General features: G+C 41.3%; 1 protein-coding gene across 1 annotated transcript in view; it reads right to left on the bottom strand.

Moving 5' to 3' along the window:
• Positions 1 to 19,085, bottom strand: part of NIPAL2 (NIPA like domain containing 2) — a 45,435-nt gene extending 26,350 nt beyond the window's left edge. Inside the window, exons 1-3 of the mRNA XM_065753610.1 lie at positions 18,961 to 19,085; positions 4,710 to 4,778; positions 2,825 to 2,996 (exon numbers count right to left, since the gene is read on the bottom strand). Coding sequence (XP_065609682.1) covers positions 2,825 to 2,996; positions 4,710 to 4,778; positions 18,961 to 19,047 — 328 coding nt within the window. The 5' untranslated portion in view covers positions 19,048 to 19,085. The remainder of the gene's footprint in view (positions 1 to 2,824; positions 2,997 to 4,709; positions 4,779 to 18,960) is intronic.
• Positions 19,086 to 19,614: the final 529 nt, after the last annotated feature.

Raw genomic sequence — 19,614 nt, 5'->3', positions numbered from 1 at the left:
GGACAAAGCACAAACTTTTTTGCTGTTTAATTGATACTGAATTAAATGCAAAGTTCAGTTGGATTTGGTTTAATGTGATTGCAGGAAGTAACAGTTGTTGGCTCCATCTATTTTAAGACCTAGAATGCTTTCTATTTCAGAAGTTTTGAGACACATTATAGGAATAGCCCAGATCTGGACTGGGCAGACTCCTATGTGCTTTATCCTCTCCCCACATCCTAGTTTTCAAGCAAAAAGGCTCCACATGAGCCCCGAGTCACAAAGACCTTCAGAGACAGCTGGGCACACCATGAGCACAGCTCTTCTCTGCACAGCCACATTTACTGAGCACCCAGTGTCACCTCTTATCTTTTGAGGTGTGTTGACAACGCATTCAGAAAAAAAGTGCTGACCTAAAGGGCAGAGTTAACGTTCAAATACACATTTGGATTTTGTTGACAAATGTTTAATATCTTTGTTAAGAAAAAAAAATCTTATGAAAAGTTGCACATTCTACAATGTGCCTCAAAAGAGCAGCCAACTAGACTACACAAAGTCCACGCTCTCCACCCAAAAGAGGCCACAACTTAATGGAAAAGTATTTCTTGACCTTTGGAATTGGAAGTCCTATCCTCAGTGCAGCCACTGGCAGCTAATGTGCTGCGTCTTGGTCAGTTTGTCATTGTCCTAAACTCTTAGCTATTCTAAAATTAAAAAGAGGCTTGCTCTCACTCTGGTTCTAATTTCAGAAGACAGGGAAGTATCCAGTGGTAGGAAGTATTACTGGGAAGTTATTGTTGCCATTGGCCATCCACATCATTTTTACTTTCCCTTCCTTAAGGGAATGTTAGCTAGACTAAATACAATTTCAGATATCTCTATTGTTTGGGCTAAGAAAGGAATACTGCCAGCTGATATATGGGAATGGAATATAAGGTATTAAAGTGCTTTCTCGGGTCTTCCAGGATAAACATTTTGGGGTCAGTTAAAAATTACAAAAAAAAAAAAAAAAAGAGGATGAGAGTTTTTATAAAATATAGCAGTAAGAAAAATGGTTTCTTGTATTTGTTACAAGTAAGGGGAAATGGGAAATGAAGGAAACAGACACAATGTTTCTTCATATATTGCAAGGGTACAGAAGAAGAAATCTGCAAAATCAGATGAAAATCACCCTAAATATGACCTTTACTTTGCAGCAGCTTAATAACCAATGTAATTTTCCCCCTTCCCAATGCGTTTTATTTCTTCTTTCTAGATCCATATATATGCATTTTCTTCAGTATGGGCAACAAATTAGATCAGGTTCCTATGTGTTCAGAAGCATCTGCAAATGCCTGCAATTGTTAAACTAAAACTACAGCCACCAAATCACACTGGGATCTGTCCTGTTAATTTACATTTTCATCTCAGGTAATATCTCATTCCTTTCCTTGAGAAATCTTTCCTACAATGGTGAATTACAGTGGTTTTATGTCTCTTTCTCCAAAATTCTGCAATAGTTTAACATTAAAGGTTACAGTAAATTGCCTGCAGTTTCCTTTCCCCACGACTTCTTTGCTAAATTGCACCCACATATGTTTGGCAGCCTCCTTCCACTACAGACAGACAGTCCACAGGGAAGATAATTCATTTTTCTACCTTCTCAAAATGCAGAATCACACACTGCAATGTTATTTCCAAGCATGAAACTGGTAGCTAGACAAAGACCAATGAAATGTTATCACTTGTCAATAGCAAGCAAATGAGCTTCAGTGTATACAGAACTGTTGTGATATCTCAGCCCTGGGTGTTGCAGCTGTGGACGTGAACAACATGATTAAGGGATATGCTGCACTCTGTATCTCCGTTTTCCCACATCTTTTAAAGTGTCTGTTTCTTCATCAGAGAAGTGAGAGATCTCATACCTGGGATTGCCCTCTAAAAACCTTAACTACAAAACAAACAAACAAACAAACAAACAAGCAAAACAAAAAGAAAACCAATCATGAAGAGTAAAGATTGCATCACATGCATCTTTACAAATAATTCTGCTTAAATCCAATTAATCTGTGCATCTGATTTTTGTGTGGTCTTGAGCAAAGCCAAGATTTGAACTCAGTGATCCTTATAAATCCCCTCCAACTTGGAATATACTCTGATTCTATGAAATTTCCATAACTAAGATAAGAATTTCAAGAAATTTCTAGTCCCTGATGCCATAAGTATTCTTTGCTCAGACAAGGGTTCCGAAAACACAGTGAGAAAAAGAAAGTAATGACCTATTGAGAGAAAAATTGCTGCAGATTTACAGAACATACTGTTCTGCAGTAGTGACTATAGCGTGTGGGTCAGGACAAACTGCCACTGTTCAAATCCCAAGGAGCACCCAAGATCAAGGGCACCTGCCAGTGCCTAGTGAGAACAGCCATGTGAATTTGCTCAACCCAACACAAAGCATGCGGACGGACAAGGGGCAGGCAGCAGGAACAACTTGCTGTGATGGTAACACAGAAAACACATTGTGGGTACTCAGGATCTGACCATAATGCTGCAGGCAGCAGGATAGCTCGTTTTGCCAGCACTACTGGTAAAGCAGTAGGTGACCAAATGGCAAGAATTAGCACAACACAGAATGACAAGAGTCCACAGAGAAAAAAAAGAAAAATGTTAGAAGAGCCTCTGAGTTAAGTAGAGGGTTTGTGTTAAATTGTCAGTTCATGTAATTATGTGAATCATTTCTTTTCCAACCACAGCATTAGCATTTTCCTCTTTAGTTCCTGCTGCAGTTCCCCTGGTATTATCCTCCAGTCACAAATAAGCATTCAGTCAAAGCAGGTACCCAAGCAAAACACAGCAAACATCTCACCTATGGTAGATACACATCCTAGTGGAGCAACAACAGCAATGGGGGCAAATCCATAAGCTGTGAAATTGCCCAGCTCTCCAAGGCCCAGCAGGACAGTTCCACACCACCACAGCTTGCTTGTGTAGAAGAGCTTCTGTTCAGCTTGGCGAGCCAGTTGGAGATGAGCACATTTCTAGAAAATTAATTGTTAGGAACAGGCATGAAAAGAGAGACTTCTATTGTGTTCTTATGTATAGCAAAAGTGGAGTAATTAAGGGGCTGTCATCTTCAAATTCCAGGTGCGTCAACATTTTCTCTTTAAACATGCCTTTCAGCTTGCTATTGCAGACAGATGGCTTTGTGTTAATTCAGATGTGTACTTCCTAAGCTATGGTGGAAATGACTGAAAAATTAGACCTCTGAATAAACCTGAAAAGCATGAAGCGAATGCTAGCTAGTGCTTCTCAGCCACCCCCGCAAGTCTCTGTTCTAGTCCCAAAGCACAGATGAGCAGGTTGTGCCATGAATTTGGTAACACCCAAAGGGAAGAGGTGGGCCAGAATCAGAACTCTGGTAACAGACTGGGAGAAGGGGACTGAACAATTTGATGTTTCTGCTCCTGATATGTATTCTATCTAGGAAAACAATTCCAAGATGGAAAAGGCAGCACAACTACTGTACGAAGGACAGTTAATTCATTAGGGAGAATTTAGAATTTTGCTACAATTTCCTACCTGACCTTAGAAGATCTCAGGTAAAGCATTATTTTCAACAGGAAAACCAGCTTTAAACTGTCAACATGAGAAATACATACTTGAGTAGTATTTCATCAGTACTTGTCACGTGGAGAAGGTAACACACAGTATAATTGTTTTCCCTCTGAATGTACAGAACGTATCTGTATATAACAAGATAAAATGACTTTGACTGTGCTGACGTCTGAAATGAATGCCCAGGCATTTACCATGAAGGAGGTGTCATTATGGAGAAGGACACAATGTTCACCATATTGGTTCTGCAGAATATCGTTTCCTTTCTCAAATTCCCCACCAGCACCTCTGCATGAGGAAATGAGTCAAGGAAGAAAAAAAAGGCCGGAAACAAATTGATACAGCTAACATGGTATAAATGATTGTAAAGTATGCATTTTACTCCACCATCTGATACTTGATTTTAGAAGTGCCGTTGCAAAGTCACAAGGAAGTTGTAAATCATTTTCCTCATGCATCCATTTCATTCTGCTGGTTATGCTACAGAATATGGGTCAAACAGTAATCTCTCTGATATGCCATAGCTTTTTCTCTGCTGAGAAAAAGCAGAACAGTACGGCAGCTTCATGCTCTGGAATATGCTCAGGGGATGAAGTCCTAGGAAGAAGCTTAGCCCTTGAAGGAGGAAGGGAACATAAGGAAAAGCAAAGTTCCCCAAGCCACAGGCCACCAATTCACAGTAACGTACAGTATTTTGTATGTTGCATTTCTATAAACAAACATAAAAGCAAACATCTTTATGGATGCAGGCATTTAATTACATTAATCACTTCATTAAGCAGCTTAAGAATGTGTATTTGCCTTCAGTTCAGATTTGGATGTAATGAAACAGGTTTCCATGATGTGCAGTGGGACCAGATGGAGGTCACATCTGATACATTCTTATGGCACAGTACAAGGAGGTGTAGGAGGACTTATGAATTTTGATTCTGTTCTCATATGGGAATCACAGCAAATAACCAGCTGAGGTTTACCACCTAGCCAAAAACTGCTGCAGGACGCCAGTTAAAGAAAGAGAGGGAATGTTTAGTAAATGCAACAAAATTTGTATTTTGAACTTCATCATAAAAATAAATTATAAAATGACTTGCTTTCTAAATACAAACAAGTCGGAATAAAGAAAAATAATTTCATACCTGAATACTCAAAGAGATGCTAATCAGCAAATTTGAAGTAGCAGCAAGTAAAACTCCCAAGAGCTCGGTCTGCAAGATCACGAAACAGAGAAATACAGAAAATTCTTATTAGGTGAAGAACAATATAACAGTGGTTTTCTGATAGTACATCATAACAGGATCAAAAACAAATTATTGCACTTTTCAGCCACTGAGTTCCTTCTGTACAGTGTACTGTAATAACAAAGTTTGTACATGTTGCCAAGGGCTTAAGCAGTAAACAACAGGGAACTGGAAGGGCATCCCAATGCAGTCTTACAGCTCTTCAAAAGAACATGTCAACAGCAATCACATTGTTCATACTAGAACGTAGTAATTTTATGTCTCAACATACCCACTATTTGACAGGGTGCCAGGATCATAGGTCTGCTGACAGCTTCTTTAATGTACCATATTATTTAACCAAATCCTTTTCTAATCAGCATGTCTAATTTTCATTAAGATTTGCAAACTTTATGTGAGGCAGAGAAATTAAAAGCTTTCAAGTAGGATTTGTTATTTTGGGAAGTAGCCATTCAAAATGCCATTTCAGCAAGTTCAATTAACAGATACACAGCAGAGCTCCCCATCTACATTTGAGATGCTGCAATCTTTGTACGCTGTCCTAAGCGTATTCACCCATCCACAGCCTCTCCCCAAAGCTTTGATGCTGGTGGTACTACATCTTGTGCAAGTTTGACTATTCATATGTGGATTATTGCATTCTCCTCTTCATCCAGCAAACACACAGCAATATCAATAAAATAGCAGTTAAATCAAAATTGTTTTCTTGCTTCCCAAGACTTGTTCTTTCTAAATGACAATATGTTCTTTTATAAGGATATGGAGAAGTGACCTTGTCAGCCTCATCATGAAGGGCTTAAGAATAAGGTGACAGCAGGGAACAGAAAACAGGAACTGACTAGAGGCCTGACTTGGCAGAGCCCTTGGCAGGGCCTTGGTAGCTTGGCAGGCTGGAGCCTGGTATTGCTGTGGCCTCACTGGGGCACAGGCTGACAGTCCTAGGACTGATGTGTGGAGACTTGAGCCATGGGCAGGGCTGGGGAGCCCTGCTGAGTACAGAGACTGCATAGGACTATGGTAAATCTACAGTGGCAGTCTGAGCTCAAAACTTACCCTCATTGCTCAGGTCATTTTATCATAATGACCACATGGCTCACCTGAATGTTGCTGTTGGCATATATACTGTGCTGCCTGCTCTAAACTGACACGTGTTAATGAGTTCTGGTTAATACTGTAATAGCGTCGTACTTCTAAAGCCAGAGCTGGACAAACCCTAAAGATTAAAAACAGAGTGCAGTGAATGAGAGAGGTCAAATATCACATTCAGGGAGACAAGATGAAAGTACAGTCACACCACACAGCTATTGTACAGCAAAACTTTCTTATGTGAGTTCATACTCAGACATGCCAATGTTAACGAAAACAACAAGGAACAAATATTCAGTAAAGGAGAAAATTTTATTGTAAACTTCACAGATCAGAATGTCATAAGCTAACAGATTTTTCCTAATGCACAAGATCTATCATACAAAACAGTGCTCAAAGCAAGAGAGTAAAAATAGGATGCAACATTTCAGACTAATAAAACTAGGCATGAATGAAAGATGATGACCTGCAACAGAAGGTAGATCACCCTATCAAACTGAAATGGCCACTGTGTTGCCCTGAAGGTGACCAGAATCCTTGTGTTCCCATCTTGTCATATAAAAAGCTTTACCATTTGTGCTGTGTCTGCCATTCATTGTCCTTCAGAGGCTAGAGGGCTGCTGTAGCAGCCAGTTTTGTAAGTAATATGACATTCTCTGAACACAGTTTCCAGTTGTGATATCCAGCTGTGATATCATCCACACCACTGCAGAGCTACCCACACACAGATCTTGAGACAGATCTCCATTAGGGAATTCAGTTGCAGACACAACTCCAAAACCATAGTGCTTCACTCAAACAAGAAATTCTACAGGAAAAAACTGAAATACTCAAAGCTGTTGGCATGAGATGCAAACCCCTTCAACTCCAAAACACCTGTCTGAACCTATAGACCACTTTGTTGTACCCCAGATTTCAAACTGTTGGTGCATTCTACCAGTTCTTCCAAATGCATTACACTTGTCCCAGAGAAAGCCTTTCTGTAAGTTTTCCAATAAATAGAAAAATAAAGACATTTTATTACTTTTTCCTTAATTTTGTTTGAAAAAAGCTGTTAAACTCACTTGCTGGCTTTGCAGCACATGGACCGTTGGCTGAAACTGTGGATTTACCAATGTTTGGCAGATCTCTGGTTGTGAGATCACACCCAAAGAACAGTGGTCAAAGACTCAGTATCTGAATGGAGATGAGAGACAAGTGTTGTCCTCAGGGGTCAGTACTGGAACCAGTGCTCTTTAACATTTTTATCGGTGACATAAACTGTGGCACTGAGTGCACCTTTAGTAATTCTGTGGATGACACAAAGCTGTGTGGTGCAGATGACATGCCTGAGAGATGGGATTCTGTCCATAAAGACCTAGACAGGCTCAAGCAGTGGGACCAGGTGAACCTCATGAAGTTCAACAAACCAAAGTGCAAGGCCTTGCACCTGCATTGTGGCAACCCCTACTATTAGTACAAGATGGAGGATGTAAGGATGGAACATAGCCATCCAAGGGGAGTTGGTTTCGAACAAAAAGAAGGAGGATTAGATTGGATATAAGAAAGCATTTTTTTACAAGTAGGGTGGAGAGGCACTGGAACAGGTTCGCCAGAGAGGTGGTGGATTTAGACATTCACCCTGGAGATATCCAAGGCTAGTCTGAACACGGCTCTGAGCAACCTGATCTAGCTGTACAGATCCCTGTTCATTCTTGGGGAATTGCACCAGATGACCTTTAAGGATACCTTCCATCTAAAAAGATTCTATGACTTTATGATTCTATATTTCCCTTGCTGGCAAAACTGGCTCAAGGAATGCATTTTGACCCCCATTCCTAGGCCTCCACTCCTCACTGCCTCATTTATGTTAAAACAGCTATTTGTGAGTCTAGGAATGCACTGTTCCAGATTTGAAACAATCCTCCCAAAATATACCCCATTAGCATCATGTTCTTTATAAGCCACCTGCCAATGTTGAACACTGAAGGCAGATTAAAATTCACAAGCCACAGTGAGTGCTTTAAAATGGCAACCCTGTGTGGTTTGCCAACCATGAAAGTGACCAAAGGGACATGACTTGATGGGGGACTGCCTAAGGGATTCAAGAGGTGACAAACTTGTCTCAAGCAAAGCAATTTCAGCAGTACCAGTCATCCCATGACCCTGCTGTATTGAGCCTCTCACCCAAGCCCAGGCGTGGGGAAGGGGGCTCTGAAGGGCCAGACAGAAGGCACCCATTTGCAAACTGAAGTGGTAATGTATTGCTATTTAAAATAAATGAGCAGGAGAATTACATACTACTGCATCGATCCTCCTCTGAGCACTCGTGCAGAGCTTGATGCTTACTTACCCTAACACCTTTTCACATCATTCTGGCAGGGTTTTAAAAGTGCCTTTTATATGCAAGGTCTCTTTTTTATTGTTAAAGTAAAGCAAGGGACTTATGATAAATGAAAGCCAGGCTGAAATCTAAATTTTTGGCACTAATTCTAATAAATTTATCCCCAGCAGAGTAAAATCTGCATTGGAGATTCGGTTATACAGTGAGATGCAATTTACCCATATTACATCTGTGTTTCCCTATTGCACATTAAACTGAAGTTTCCAGGCCCATGAAATAAATACTTAGAAAGATTAACTAAATTTGCATTGAGTAAAAGGTATATGGGCATTATTTATGGGAACTTTTCATACTGATAAGTTAAACTGACGAAAAGAAAAAAAATCATTTCAAAGGTACATTCTCTGCTAACTTAACAAGGCTAGTTAAACTGCTCCTCCTATTTTTCTTTATTTCTGCATTTATTTGTGATCTAAAGGCGTTCTCAACAAATGTCATGAATTTCGTGGCTTCAAAATCCACATTTGGATTCCATTAATTAGGATTTCTCCAGATTTCAATGGATCTTGTAACAAAAATAGGAGAAATTCCTCTTAAAATTCCAATTAGGCATTAGCTCTGAAGAAAGGCAAAACCAGAATCCTTAACAAAAAACATAGTTTTGAAAGAGTCACCATGTGGAATTAGGAGAAGCTTATCATTTAGCTATTACTATTTATAGAGCTCTGGCTGTACTCAGTGCTTTACAGATGTATAAAGAAAATAAGTTCCTTGTTTTCAGTGGTTTTCACAGTGAAATTCTTATATTCATGTGATTTAAGCCCACATAAAGTACTAAAGGAGACATGAAACAATAGTTTAAGAGCTATTACCATTATTGGAACATTTAATGAAAATACACGTGCATTATTTCTTGTGGCGTTAAAGATAGATCATCCACAGAAGTGGGCCACTTCTGTTCAGCTCCATCCTTAAATCATTTTCATGCATTCTTATTTATATTCCTCAATCTGATTACTTTGGTTAACATCCATGATGTATTCCAAATGGAGATGATGAATTTTAATGGGAAAAGATGATAAAAAAGTAACTTCTAACATGCTCACTAAGCATATATACAGATATATCCATCTACTATAATATTAGAAGCACTATGAGCAGTAATTTCTTTCCTTTTTGAGAAGTTACAGCCAAACCTCTCATCTCCTAAATTTCAATTTCCTATACTCAGGAATCAAATATCAGAATTAGGAAATAAATGACTGAGTGGGGAAGTGACAGACTGGATTTTTACAGTGTTCCTCAGATGAAGAGGCTGGGACACTGTGCTGCATAATCAAAGAGCATTTCATGTTTTAGTATCATCTGTTAGATGGCAAATAAAAGCCTCTTCAGTGTGAGCATGATAGAGGCTCTAAAAATTTCAATCAGAGTTGGTAACGCCTTAACAGAAGGATTTTCTCAAGGACTGTCACATAGCGTCTCTGCATCAATTACAGAAATTACATACCCAGAAAAGCAAGAAAAGGATTATTAATTTTTGTCAGTTTCCAGGTCCCTCTGGAGAAACAAGGATGCAAGCGTTGTTTGACCAGCTTCTCCCATAAAAAGGCCAGTTGAATCAGCGATACACCACTGCTGCAGCTCACGAGATAGATTCTTAGGTATTCTAATCTATCCCAGTCTTTTTTCTGGTACAAAAGGCAAGGTACAGTCACAAACAATAAAACCTTTGGTTTATCAATTCACAGAAATGATAGCCTGGCTCATAGTGAGAGGCTCCACCTGTTTCATGTGTCTCTCTGGACGCCCAAGTGGAGAGCTGAGGAGGCAGATCACAGCACAGAGCACACATAGGACTCATGGGGGACAGTTCATGCTCTAGGAGATGGAGTGGCTTTGCCCATACTCAGAAAGACTGGCAAACTCAGTAAGGAGATACCTGAATGGCTGAGTAAATCATGCTGTTAAGTGTTATGCTAGGTTGCAAGAGAAGGCACAGAGTGCCTTGTACTGCATGTACACACAAACATGCCTCTGAACAAAACACACCTAGCTTGTTCCCTTCTGGTATTTTAGTACAATCCTTGCTGGAGTATAGAATCCACTTACATGAGACATGCAAAGGCCTGACAGCAACAGTATAAATCTCCCATACCAGCTGTGAGGAGCAGGGCAATGACATGCCTTTTCCAGCATGCACCTCTTCTGCATGACTTTCCAACAGAGGCAGACTAGTCTCTCATCCCCTCTCATCAAATACTCTGCTGGTTGTAGCTAACTCTTCCTTCGATGTGCACAGAAGGAACTCAACATGCCGAGTTGTTGGACCCCGCTGTCATACTCGTGGGACTGGGTAAACGTGAATGGGAAATTAGGACTCTTGCAGTCTGATGGCACTTCAGAGCAGCTCCTAACAGGAGGAATGAGAGGAGGGGAAAAGAGAAAAGATTCAACAGCATTTAGAATGAAGCTTGACCCATCTGGGAAAAGAATTATGTGATTATATGGTAGAGGAATGGACAGCCCAAAGGCCTTTCCAGTTCCTGCAGAGGAGGGGTGCTGCACATTTGTTTCTTGCTTTTCTTTCTGCCCCTCACGCACTTGGCTCTCCTTGTTCATTTCCACAGAGAGCGTTAATCATTTACAGATATTTTGTAATGTAAAAGGAGGACTGGACTCCAGAAGGCAGAACATTCTGGTTAGCAACACCATTCATTTAAATATAAACAACTGCTAGATTATCAGTGATGATTTAAAAACAAGAGGTCTTGCACTCATTAAAATATTCGCACACATGTATATGGGTGCATAGATGCACAAACACAACTGGATGCTTTTAATTTACAGATGCTTCTGGTCAAAATTTTTAGATGTAAATCTGGGGTTTAGGATAATGAATACATTTCTTAGAGAAACGATCTCATACACCAGTTTCTTGCAGGGGCCTGGGATGTAGACAATGGCCTCATTTTCCCTTTCTGTTTCCCTGTGACACATTACAGTTCTGCATTTTGATCTTTTACTTTGATCTGTAACTCAATTTAAAGCATTGTGAGCCATTTTGTAGTTTGTGATGGGTGCTGGTTGGCATACAGAGGAAATTCTAGTTCACCACAAACCAAAATATCTTTTGACCTTCTGCTAGAGAAAACAGAAAGCAATTTAGATGGACAGTTCCTTCTATGAGCTTTTATCTACTTTTTGTGTTCTCCTTTTCTTTTAACTGATATGAAAAGTATTTTCAGCTAGTTTTGAGCATAATTCTAGCAAGTTTAGCTTACAGAATTTCCTGGCTTTTTCCTGGTATTTTAATTCAGTACAGGATACAGCACAAGGGCTGCTCCAAAACTAATACCTCCCATTTTATTATGTTGTTCCTTAATGTCAGAGGCAGATGTGGATGGTACAGCAGTAGAGGTGAACTTTCCCAACAATATTCCATTCTATTTTGTTATTGTGTGACAGATGGCAGCAGAGGGGCTGTCTGACAAAATGGCGTCTGACACAGAAGTGAGTGTGAAGCAAACGTGTGGAACTGAATTTCTCAGCATGGAAAAGATGGCAGCCACTGACATTCATCAATGCTTGCTGAATGTGGAGACCAAACAGTGGATGGGAGCACAGTGAAGCAGTAGGTGGTGCATTTCAGCAGTGGTGACAGCCGGTCACCTCTGCTGGTGCAAATTTTTACAAGTGCAGCATGCAGGCTCTTCCTCATCACTGACAAAATCACATACTTAATAGCAATGACTATGCTAAAAATACTGTTTTGTAGCTGATAATTTGCTCTATCAAAAAGTGTTACTGTGCTTTTTGCATCTGTTGCAGTTTCTGTGGAAATGAATAGGAGGCATTACTTTCAGAGAGATCTACATAGTAAAACAGTTTCTACTCAATGGGGAGCACTACAGAGATGGGAACTATGAAGATAAATTCTGTCCATTCTGCTTTAGGAATTAAAAGAAAAAGAGAGAACTGAACACCCTTTTCCTTAGGTGCCATCAGCTCTATGCTCTTGTAAACCACATAATAATCTTTAGTTTGCCCTAGCAGCTTTTGACCCATAGCCAAGTGATTCTAGAGCATTGATCCAATAAAAGCTGTAAGTCTTTGTTTGACTGAAGCTTTAGCAGACACTACAAGCTTTGCTCTCCATCATCTTGACATGATGACTGAGTCACAGCTGCATGATAACACAGACACTGAATGATAATGTTAATGGTGCTTTAGTCACTGCAGGGAGCAACAGACTTGTCACTGAAATCAGAAAAAAAAAGCAAAGAGATTAATGTCATTAGAAGTCAGTAAATGCAAGAACTTCATGACAAGTCCAAAAATAAATATGCAAATAAAATGCCAGGAAAGAGAAGGTTAGAGTCATAAAGTAAATAAAATCAGAATCCATTCACTCCAAGGTTGGAGCCCCCAAAATTTAAAGCAGGTTTTAATTACCAGTTGACCCTCTGGTAACAAGTCTGTTATGTACACAAAGCTCATATTTTGATTGTTTTTACAGGAATCTCTTCCCAGTGTGGATATCTTTGGCTGTTGATGAAAAAGGATTCAAGTGCAATCTGTATCAGTTGGCAAAATTACCTCATTTTGATCAAGATAAGAGTTAAATCATTGTACATGCTAGCTAAGAGTCTAGTGTAAATTTTAGCTCCTACTAAGATGGTTCAATTAAAGGGGATTAAAGTCAGCATTAAACTTAGCTAACTACTTTGTCCTAGCCAGCATGAAGAAGCAATGCCCAAACAGCTAGCTTGCTTTGCTACGAGTCATGACTTCCACACACAGAGGGTCTTCCTCCAGACCTTGCAGTTAGCATGGTGGGCCAATATCCCACAGACCTATGCACCACAGGACTGCTTCTGCAGAACATGGTGCCAGATACGGCGGGTGATACAGCCCTTCTTTTATACAGTCACTGAGTGCCTCATCCAAGTGTTAAACTTGAGCAGTCCCATGATTTCTCTCCATCACTTTTCCAAAATCCCTCTTCATTTTTTCACCTTACAGGCAAAACAGTTCGCATCAACAAAGGTGGCCAAAGCTTCCAGCCTAGATAATGTTAATCAGCTATGAGTATCATGGAGAACAATGGAGTTACACTGGCATAATCTCAATTTTTGCAATACACATCTGTTTGTTTGATATTGATTATTTACTTTTGAGCTTACTCTGCGAATATCACTGCCACATTTCTTAAGATCTCTGCTCTAGGCCTGGCGTTGATTCGCACACCAATTGGCTGTCTTTTGAAGCTGTTGGCAGTATTTTTCTAAGTCTAGATTAGTCACAGAATGGAAAGCATATCTCCCAAATGTTCACATTAACAAATGCCATTCTTCTGGGATGATATGTGGTGACATTGTAAACATGAACGTAACAGTTTATACGTGTCACCAAAACTCCAAGTGAAATAATCTCAGCCTTGGTTATTAGGTTAGCCAAAGGTCTTTACCCCCCTTACCACTGAAGTACACATTCTGGTGTTTGCTCTTATTTCTAAAGCCTGGTTTACTGAGTTCAGTCAAATTTCTACTCGAGTCCCTGGGATTTTTTTGATTCCTTCAAGCAGGAGTTAATCAGACCCAGCATGCTGCTGGAGAGATGCAAGGATAAGATTGAGACATTGATTTTTTTATGCCCAAAGCAGACTTCCAGAAAGTAAGAAGATGAACATCATAACTTAGCTTCAAAGAGCAATGAAGTCTTCCTAGGATCACAAGATCTTAAGTGTTCATATGGTCCTAGGTGAGATTTTATGAGAAGGGCAACTTTTATTTAAGAAATTAGATGAGTTTTCTCTTGCCCATTTGTCCAGACAAACTGTCTTACCAAATGAGGCACTAGAGCAAGTGAAGCAGCAGAAGCATAGGCTTGATGTCTTCAGTGATGCCCCAGAAACGTACAGCACCTTCAGGAAATCTTACTTGCAGATTGACAATTGCATGAGCAACCAGACCTTCAACCTACCTCACCTTCCAACTCTGAGGCAAGACTGTGGGACACCAAAATAGACACAATAGCCACAGCCAGTTTAATTTAGAGCCCATTATTTGCAGAGCTTCAAGGTGGGCAGGACAATGCAGGATAGGGATTGAGAACTGTCTTGCACCTGGTGTTTTCTACTTGATGATGACAAGGGGAAGAGCAGCAATCACCCTACTCTGCTCCAGAATAAATCTGATTCTGCTGCTCTGAATCACTGTGCTGACGGGCAGTGCCTGTTTTAAGCTCTGCAATCCATGTGAGCTGGATATCTGACAGAGCCTGAACTATATCCTGAATCTTCCGGTGAAATACAATTTTGAAGCAGTCCAAAGCAAAAATAATTTCTGCACTAGGCAGAATATGTAAAATGGTGAGTAAAGTTTTCTAGCACTGGTCTTCTGCACCCCCTTTCTGACAAAAGACAAGATGCTTTTATTGCCTAGGAAATTCCACATTAATGCCCTCAAATCTCTTGAAATAGATTAGTATAAAGAAGCCTCTGGTTAACTCTGTCTCCTAAATATTATTATTATTATTGAATAAAAAAAAATAAAAAATATATCAAATTCACATGCTCTTTTAATATCCTCAGAAAACTGAAAAACTCACTTTACCATAGCAGGAGTGGAAAGAGTCTGAGATTTGGGAAAAACAGCCTGGTGAGAATCAGGAAACAGACACTCTGCAGAGCTTTGGTAGGGTCTATACACATACAGTTCTGGGACCTTCAGCAGTGGCTTGTGAAATCCAGATTAGCAGATGACTCCTTAGATTGGCTGAGAAAACTGCATGCAGCCTCCAGTCTTCAGGCTACTTGCCCATCCATGGCATCTGCTCCAGACCTGCTGCCACATCCCCTACCTTCCCTATATTAAGGTATAAAAAGCCCCATACCTTACTCTCATCCTTCCTACAGCAAATAGAGGAAAAAATGAATTTGAGAGCTGCAGTAATACAAGTTTGCCTATGGTACAAGTGCAAAGGAGACAGGCCAAGGGTAAGGCTCTTGTGTAGTTATTTCCTTTGTCTTTGAATAATTAATAGATTTTCATGCAGCAGCTGTTTATTCTCTAACCTGGATACTGCAGATCAGACCTGGAGCTTTGGCAGAATTAGACAGCGTGTGTGCAAAGCTGGCCCAGCTGACAGCCCTGCACTTGTGATCCTAAGCAACATGTCCTTTTCTAGCATAGCTTAATTAAATGTGGACAGAGCTCTGGAATTGCTGCTGGATTCCCAACAGCAGGACATACCAGAAGAGTGTGTAACATCACTGACAACAAGTGTTCAGAGTGCTTTTTTTTTAATTATAAGTTTTGAGTTTTGGATTCCCCATGACAGATGAAAAGAGAAAGGTGTATTTAAAAGACTGAACAAACTCCTTTTTGTAACTATCAGGACTGTAAAGAACACATTTCCCACTGAGAATTCTGTGCACATTCACCTGTATGATAAAGGAAACTGAAAACCAGTGGACTCTGAAGCCTAACAGGAAGAGAATGATGTGGAAGTAGAATCAGTTTTGACACTTTGACAGTTGACTTTCAACAGTTTTAGAACAGGGAGATGGGATATGGAAAAATTTTCCACCATAGCCTTCACAGATGAGTACAGCAGCAGAAAGCAGAGTGAGGGTGTGTTTTTTTCTGCTCTCCCTGTGCTCAGGGACTGGCTCACTGAAACAGTCTGAAACAGTGAGCATCTGCAGTCCATCATGGAGCAGAGCGTGGTGTGAGGGACCCTGCAGAGGCTGGGGAAAAAAAAATAACAGTAAAAAAAAAAAAGCTAAAATATATTTAAATTGGGAAAAAAAAAAGAAAAAAGGAGGCTTTGCACCATTTGCCTTCAACACTTTCATCATCCTGGATAGTACCTGGAGGTTGTTTCTTGCAGTGGAAAATTCATTCTTCAAGTGCTTTAAACATCCCAGCACAAGGACAGCATGTGACAAGTTTTCTCTGGTATAAGTGCCAGCTCTCACAGAAGAGACTATCATTGTTTCTGGGGCACCTCCTCAGCCAAGGGATACGAGGAGATAACCTTTCTCCAGCAGTTCTCTCTGGGGCCAAACCACACTTTCACATTGCTGGGGACATCAAGAGGCTACATCAAGCTCATAGCAGCATGAGGTAAGATGAAGTGCTGCAGACTTCCTCCTTCAAAAGAATGAGCTCAAGCCTTAATTGTAGCACTTCCAATCAATACTTTCATGTATGTGACAGAAGGCAGCATAGAGAGACCTCACAGCAATGTGCTTAATCCTGGGGATTTCTCACCACACCTGATGGCAGCCACTGCTGCTGGCAGATCAGAGCACACGAAGATTGGGTTTCCTGACTGCACACAGCTGCCACCTGCACAGCCAGCCTGCGACAGATGCTGATATACTGCCATTGGACAGGAGGCCACTGGTCTGTCTGAAGGAGCTGTCAGCATTTCAAACCTCAAGGATGGAGCTGAAGCGACTTATTACAGCCCATGAAATAAAACAACCTCTTGATGAGAGTGCCTGAGCAGCCTGTAATAACCCCAGACTTATTAAGAGACAGGCATAGAAGGGAAAAAACGCAGAAAGGAAAGGACTTTCCCCCTTAGGCTCAGCTTCCTTGCTTTAACAACCACACGCAGTGACTACACACAGCAGACACATAAAATACTGAGATATGAAGGAAGCGTTTCTTCTGAGCTTTCACTGGCTACTTCTACTCAAGCTCTTTTCTCCTTCTCTGATACAAAGTCAAACCTTGATTAATGTCATAGTTAATAACCACAAGTAATGTTGTAAAATGTTTTTGCCCACAAACAACAACTTTGGAAATAAATAAATGACCTTTGAGATTTGCCAAGAGAAATTAAGAAAAGGATTAAACTGAAGCAATTGCATGCACTTTAAATTAAGCAGACAAATTCCACATGTGGTGGCTTCTTACTTTCATTACTCCAACAGACTTAAAATATTACAGTAGTGGTAGGTGTCAGGAGATACATCAGGTAACTAAGTGTTTCATCAGATTCTGCTACATCATTAAACACGTCCATGTCCCATGTGCACAGTACTGACCTGTGACAGGGACGGCTTTCTGTGCACAGCCTCGAGCAGCACCAAGGAAGCTGCATCCATGCTGATGCCAGCAAGTCTACTGCCAGCCACTGCAACCATGCATTCCCTCAGCTACCCTTGTACCCTTGATCTCCTAGGATCAATAAGGACACAGGCACTTTAACTTCTTCCAGAGAGCTTCATGTTTCCAAATGTTGTTCAGGACTTACTGGAAAGCCATGCATTTCCCATATGAATATGTTATATCTCCCTGCCTCAGTGGATGTCCTTGATATCCACATGGTACAAGGCAGCTGTGGTCACCAGCCATGTCAAGCCCCTCGTGTTTGTGCAATCTCTAACCTCCCGATGGCAATTGGGGCTGGAAAATGCTCCCCCCAAAACAATCCGCCTCCTCTTTCCTGGGATGTTTTCAGGCAGATGAGAGCTGGGAGAGGTAGAAAACAAAGAGCTCCTCTTCAAAACCTAATGAAGAGGACAAAACAGCCTTGTGTTACCAAGAAGAAAGGACAGAACCTCTGCCTGCAGACATGAAATGATTGATCCATGGAGACAGCCAGAACAGTCCATTTGCCAGCAAAGGAGGGGGTAAATGGTTTTTATGCTTCCAAAAATGTAAAATGTGAAAATCCGGGTGCACAAAAAAAAGCTAACTCTTGGGAAAACGAATGCTGTTGGCAGCACATGACCCAGAGTTACCCATTGTCTGCTCCAAGGCCTCAACTCTATCAGCACAGAAAACCAGAGCAAGAAAACTGCTAAGCTTAAGAAGTTCTCACACAACTACTTCAAGAAACACAGGAGCAGGCCTAGGATGTTTTGCAAGCAAATCTATAACCCCATCGTGATGTGCAGGCAGCTCTCCCCTTGACAAAGGACCCATCCCTGCATTCCCCAGCAGTTCTTCAAGCACTCCCAGCCCTAGGGCCCTAATTCCCAAACACACACCTGGCTCCACACTCTTGCTTCCATAAGAGGTCCCAGCTCTGGTCCCCAGAAGCATTGCCATTGGGCATCAGGCAGGATCACTGCTGCTCAAGGACACCTGCAGAGGAATTCACAGTTTTCCTCCCCTCTGAAGCTGAGGAACAACTCCTGCCACCTGAATATCCAGCCAGCAGCACATGCAGAATCCAGAGGGAAATGTTTTGGGGACCTTCCCTGAGTTACAACCTGCTACTGGGCTGCTCACAAAGAATGGAGAGTAGTTACCAACAAGCCATTTTATGCACAATTTATACCAATACTTTACATCATAAAGAAGTGATTTGCTTCTTACGTAGTGAAAAACAAGAATGCTGAGTACCCTGCTATGCCTCCTACTTTATGAGGCAAAAAGCAAGGAAGAAGTAAAGGATTTAATCAGCCTCCGATTCATTTTTATTGTTAGCAGATGCTTCAACTTGCTAGTTCTTGGGGGCCGCTTCAGTCTCTCTTTTGCAGTCACCCAAATACCACATTGTCAGCACTGACAACATCAGAAACACCAACAGAAAACTTCAGAAATGCTCCAGACCGGGGCATAACAGCCTCCTGCACTGCCACTGCTGAGAGGGTGGAGAAGGAGCAGGTACTGGCAGCAAATGGGTGCTGAAAGGTGCCCTACAGAGAACAGTGTGGAGAAGCTGAAATGATGTCCCCGCCCTCCCTCCTGGAGTTGTAGGGCTGGCACTTACCTTGTGTTTGTTGTACCAGGGGCTGGAGAAAGTGCCCTCAAAGAACGTGCTCCAGGACTCCCACTCTGATTCGGGGAGGATGCCCATGTCCCCCTGGCCACGCCATGTGTGGCCACACCAGTACGGATAGGTTGCTGGAGGCGAGGCAAGCAGGGGACGTGGCATCAGCTTCCTGGTTCAGACAGGACTGTGTGGGTAGGTCACCCCACACTTCAGGGTGCACAGAGCAGCACAGCCCAGCCAAGAGCTCTGGCAGATGCTCAGCTGGGGAAGATTTGCATCAAACTGTACAGGAGTGGAAAGGGACTTGGTCTGCAAGTGTTGCTGCTCTTTCCCAGAGCTCTCAGGTGCCTTTTTTTGTCCTCTCTGGCTTCCCCAGTGCCCCACCCTGCTTTGAAAAGGCAGCCTGGGAGTTTAACTCCTTCAAATCAGTACCTAAATCTCATGGCCATAATATTCACTGCCAGGTTATGGGTTGTGTTTCCATATTCATGCACTCATTTGCATAAATTCTTATTTCTGCCATGTATTCTTTACCTGTGAATAGCTATCCCGAATAGATTATTTGTAGAGATTTCAGGAAATGGGTTTGTTTCCAACCTGTGGTTTTATCCATTCATTCTGTTACTTTTAATGTAATCACTTAAGCTCTCT

Source organism: Cyrtonyx montezumae, unplaced genomic scaffold (assembly GCF_038088225.1).
Source record: "Cyrtonyx montezumae isolate F1298 unplaced genomic scaffold, pur_monq_1.0 scaffold_8, whole genome shotgun sequence".
NCBI lineage: Eukaryota > Metazoa > Chordata > Aves > Galliformes > Odontophoridae > Cyrtonyx > Cyrtonyx montezumae.
This window is presented reverse-complemented; position numbering and strand designations above follow the sequence as displayed.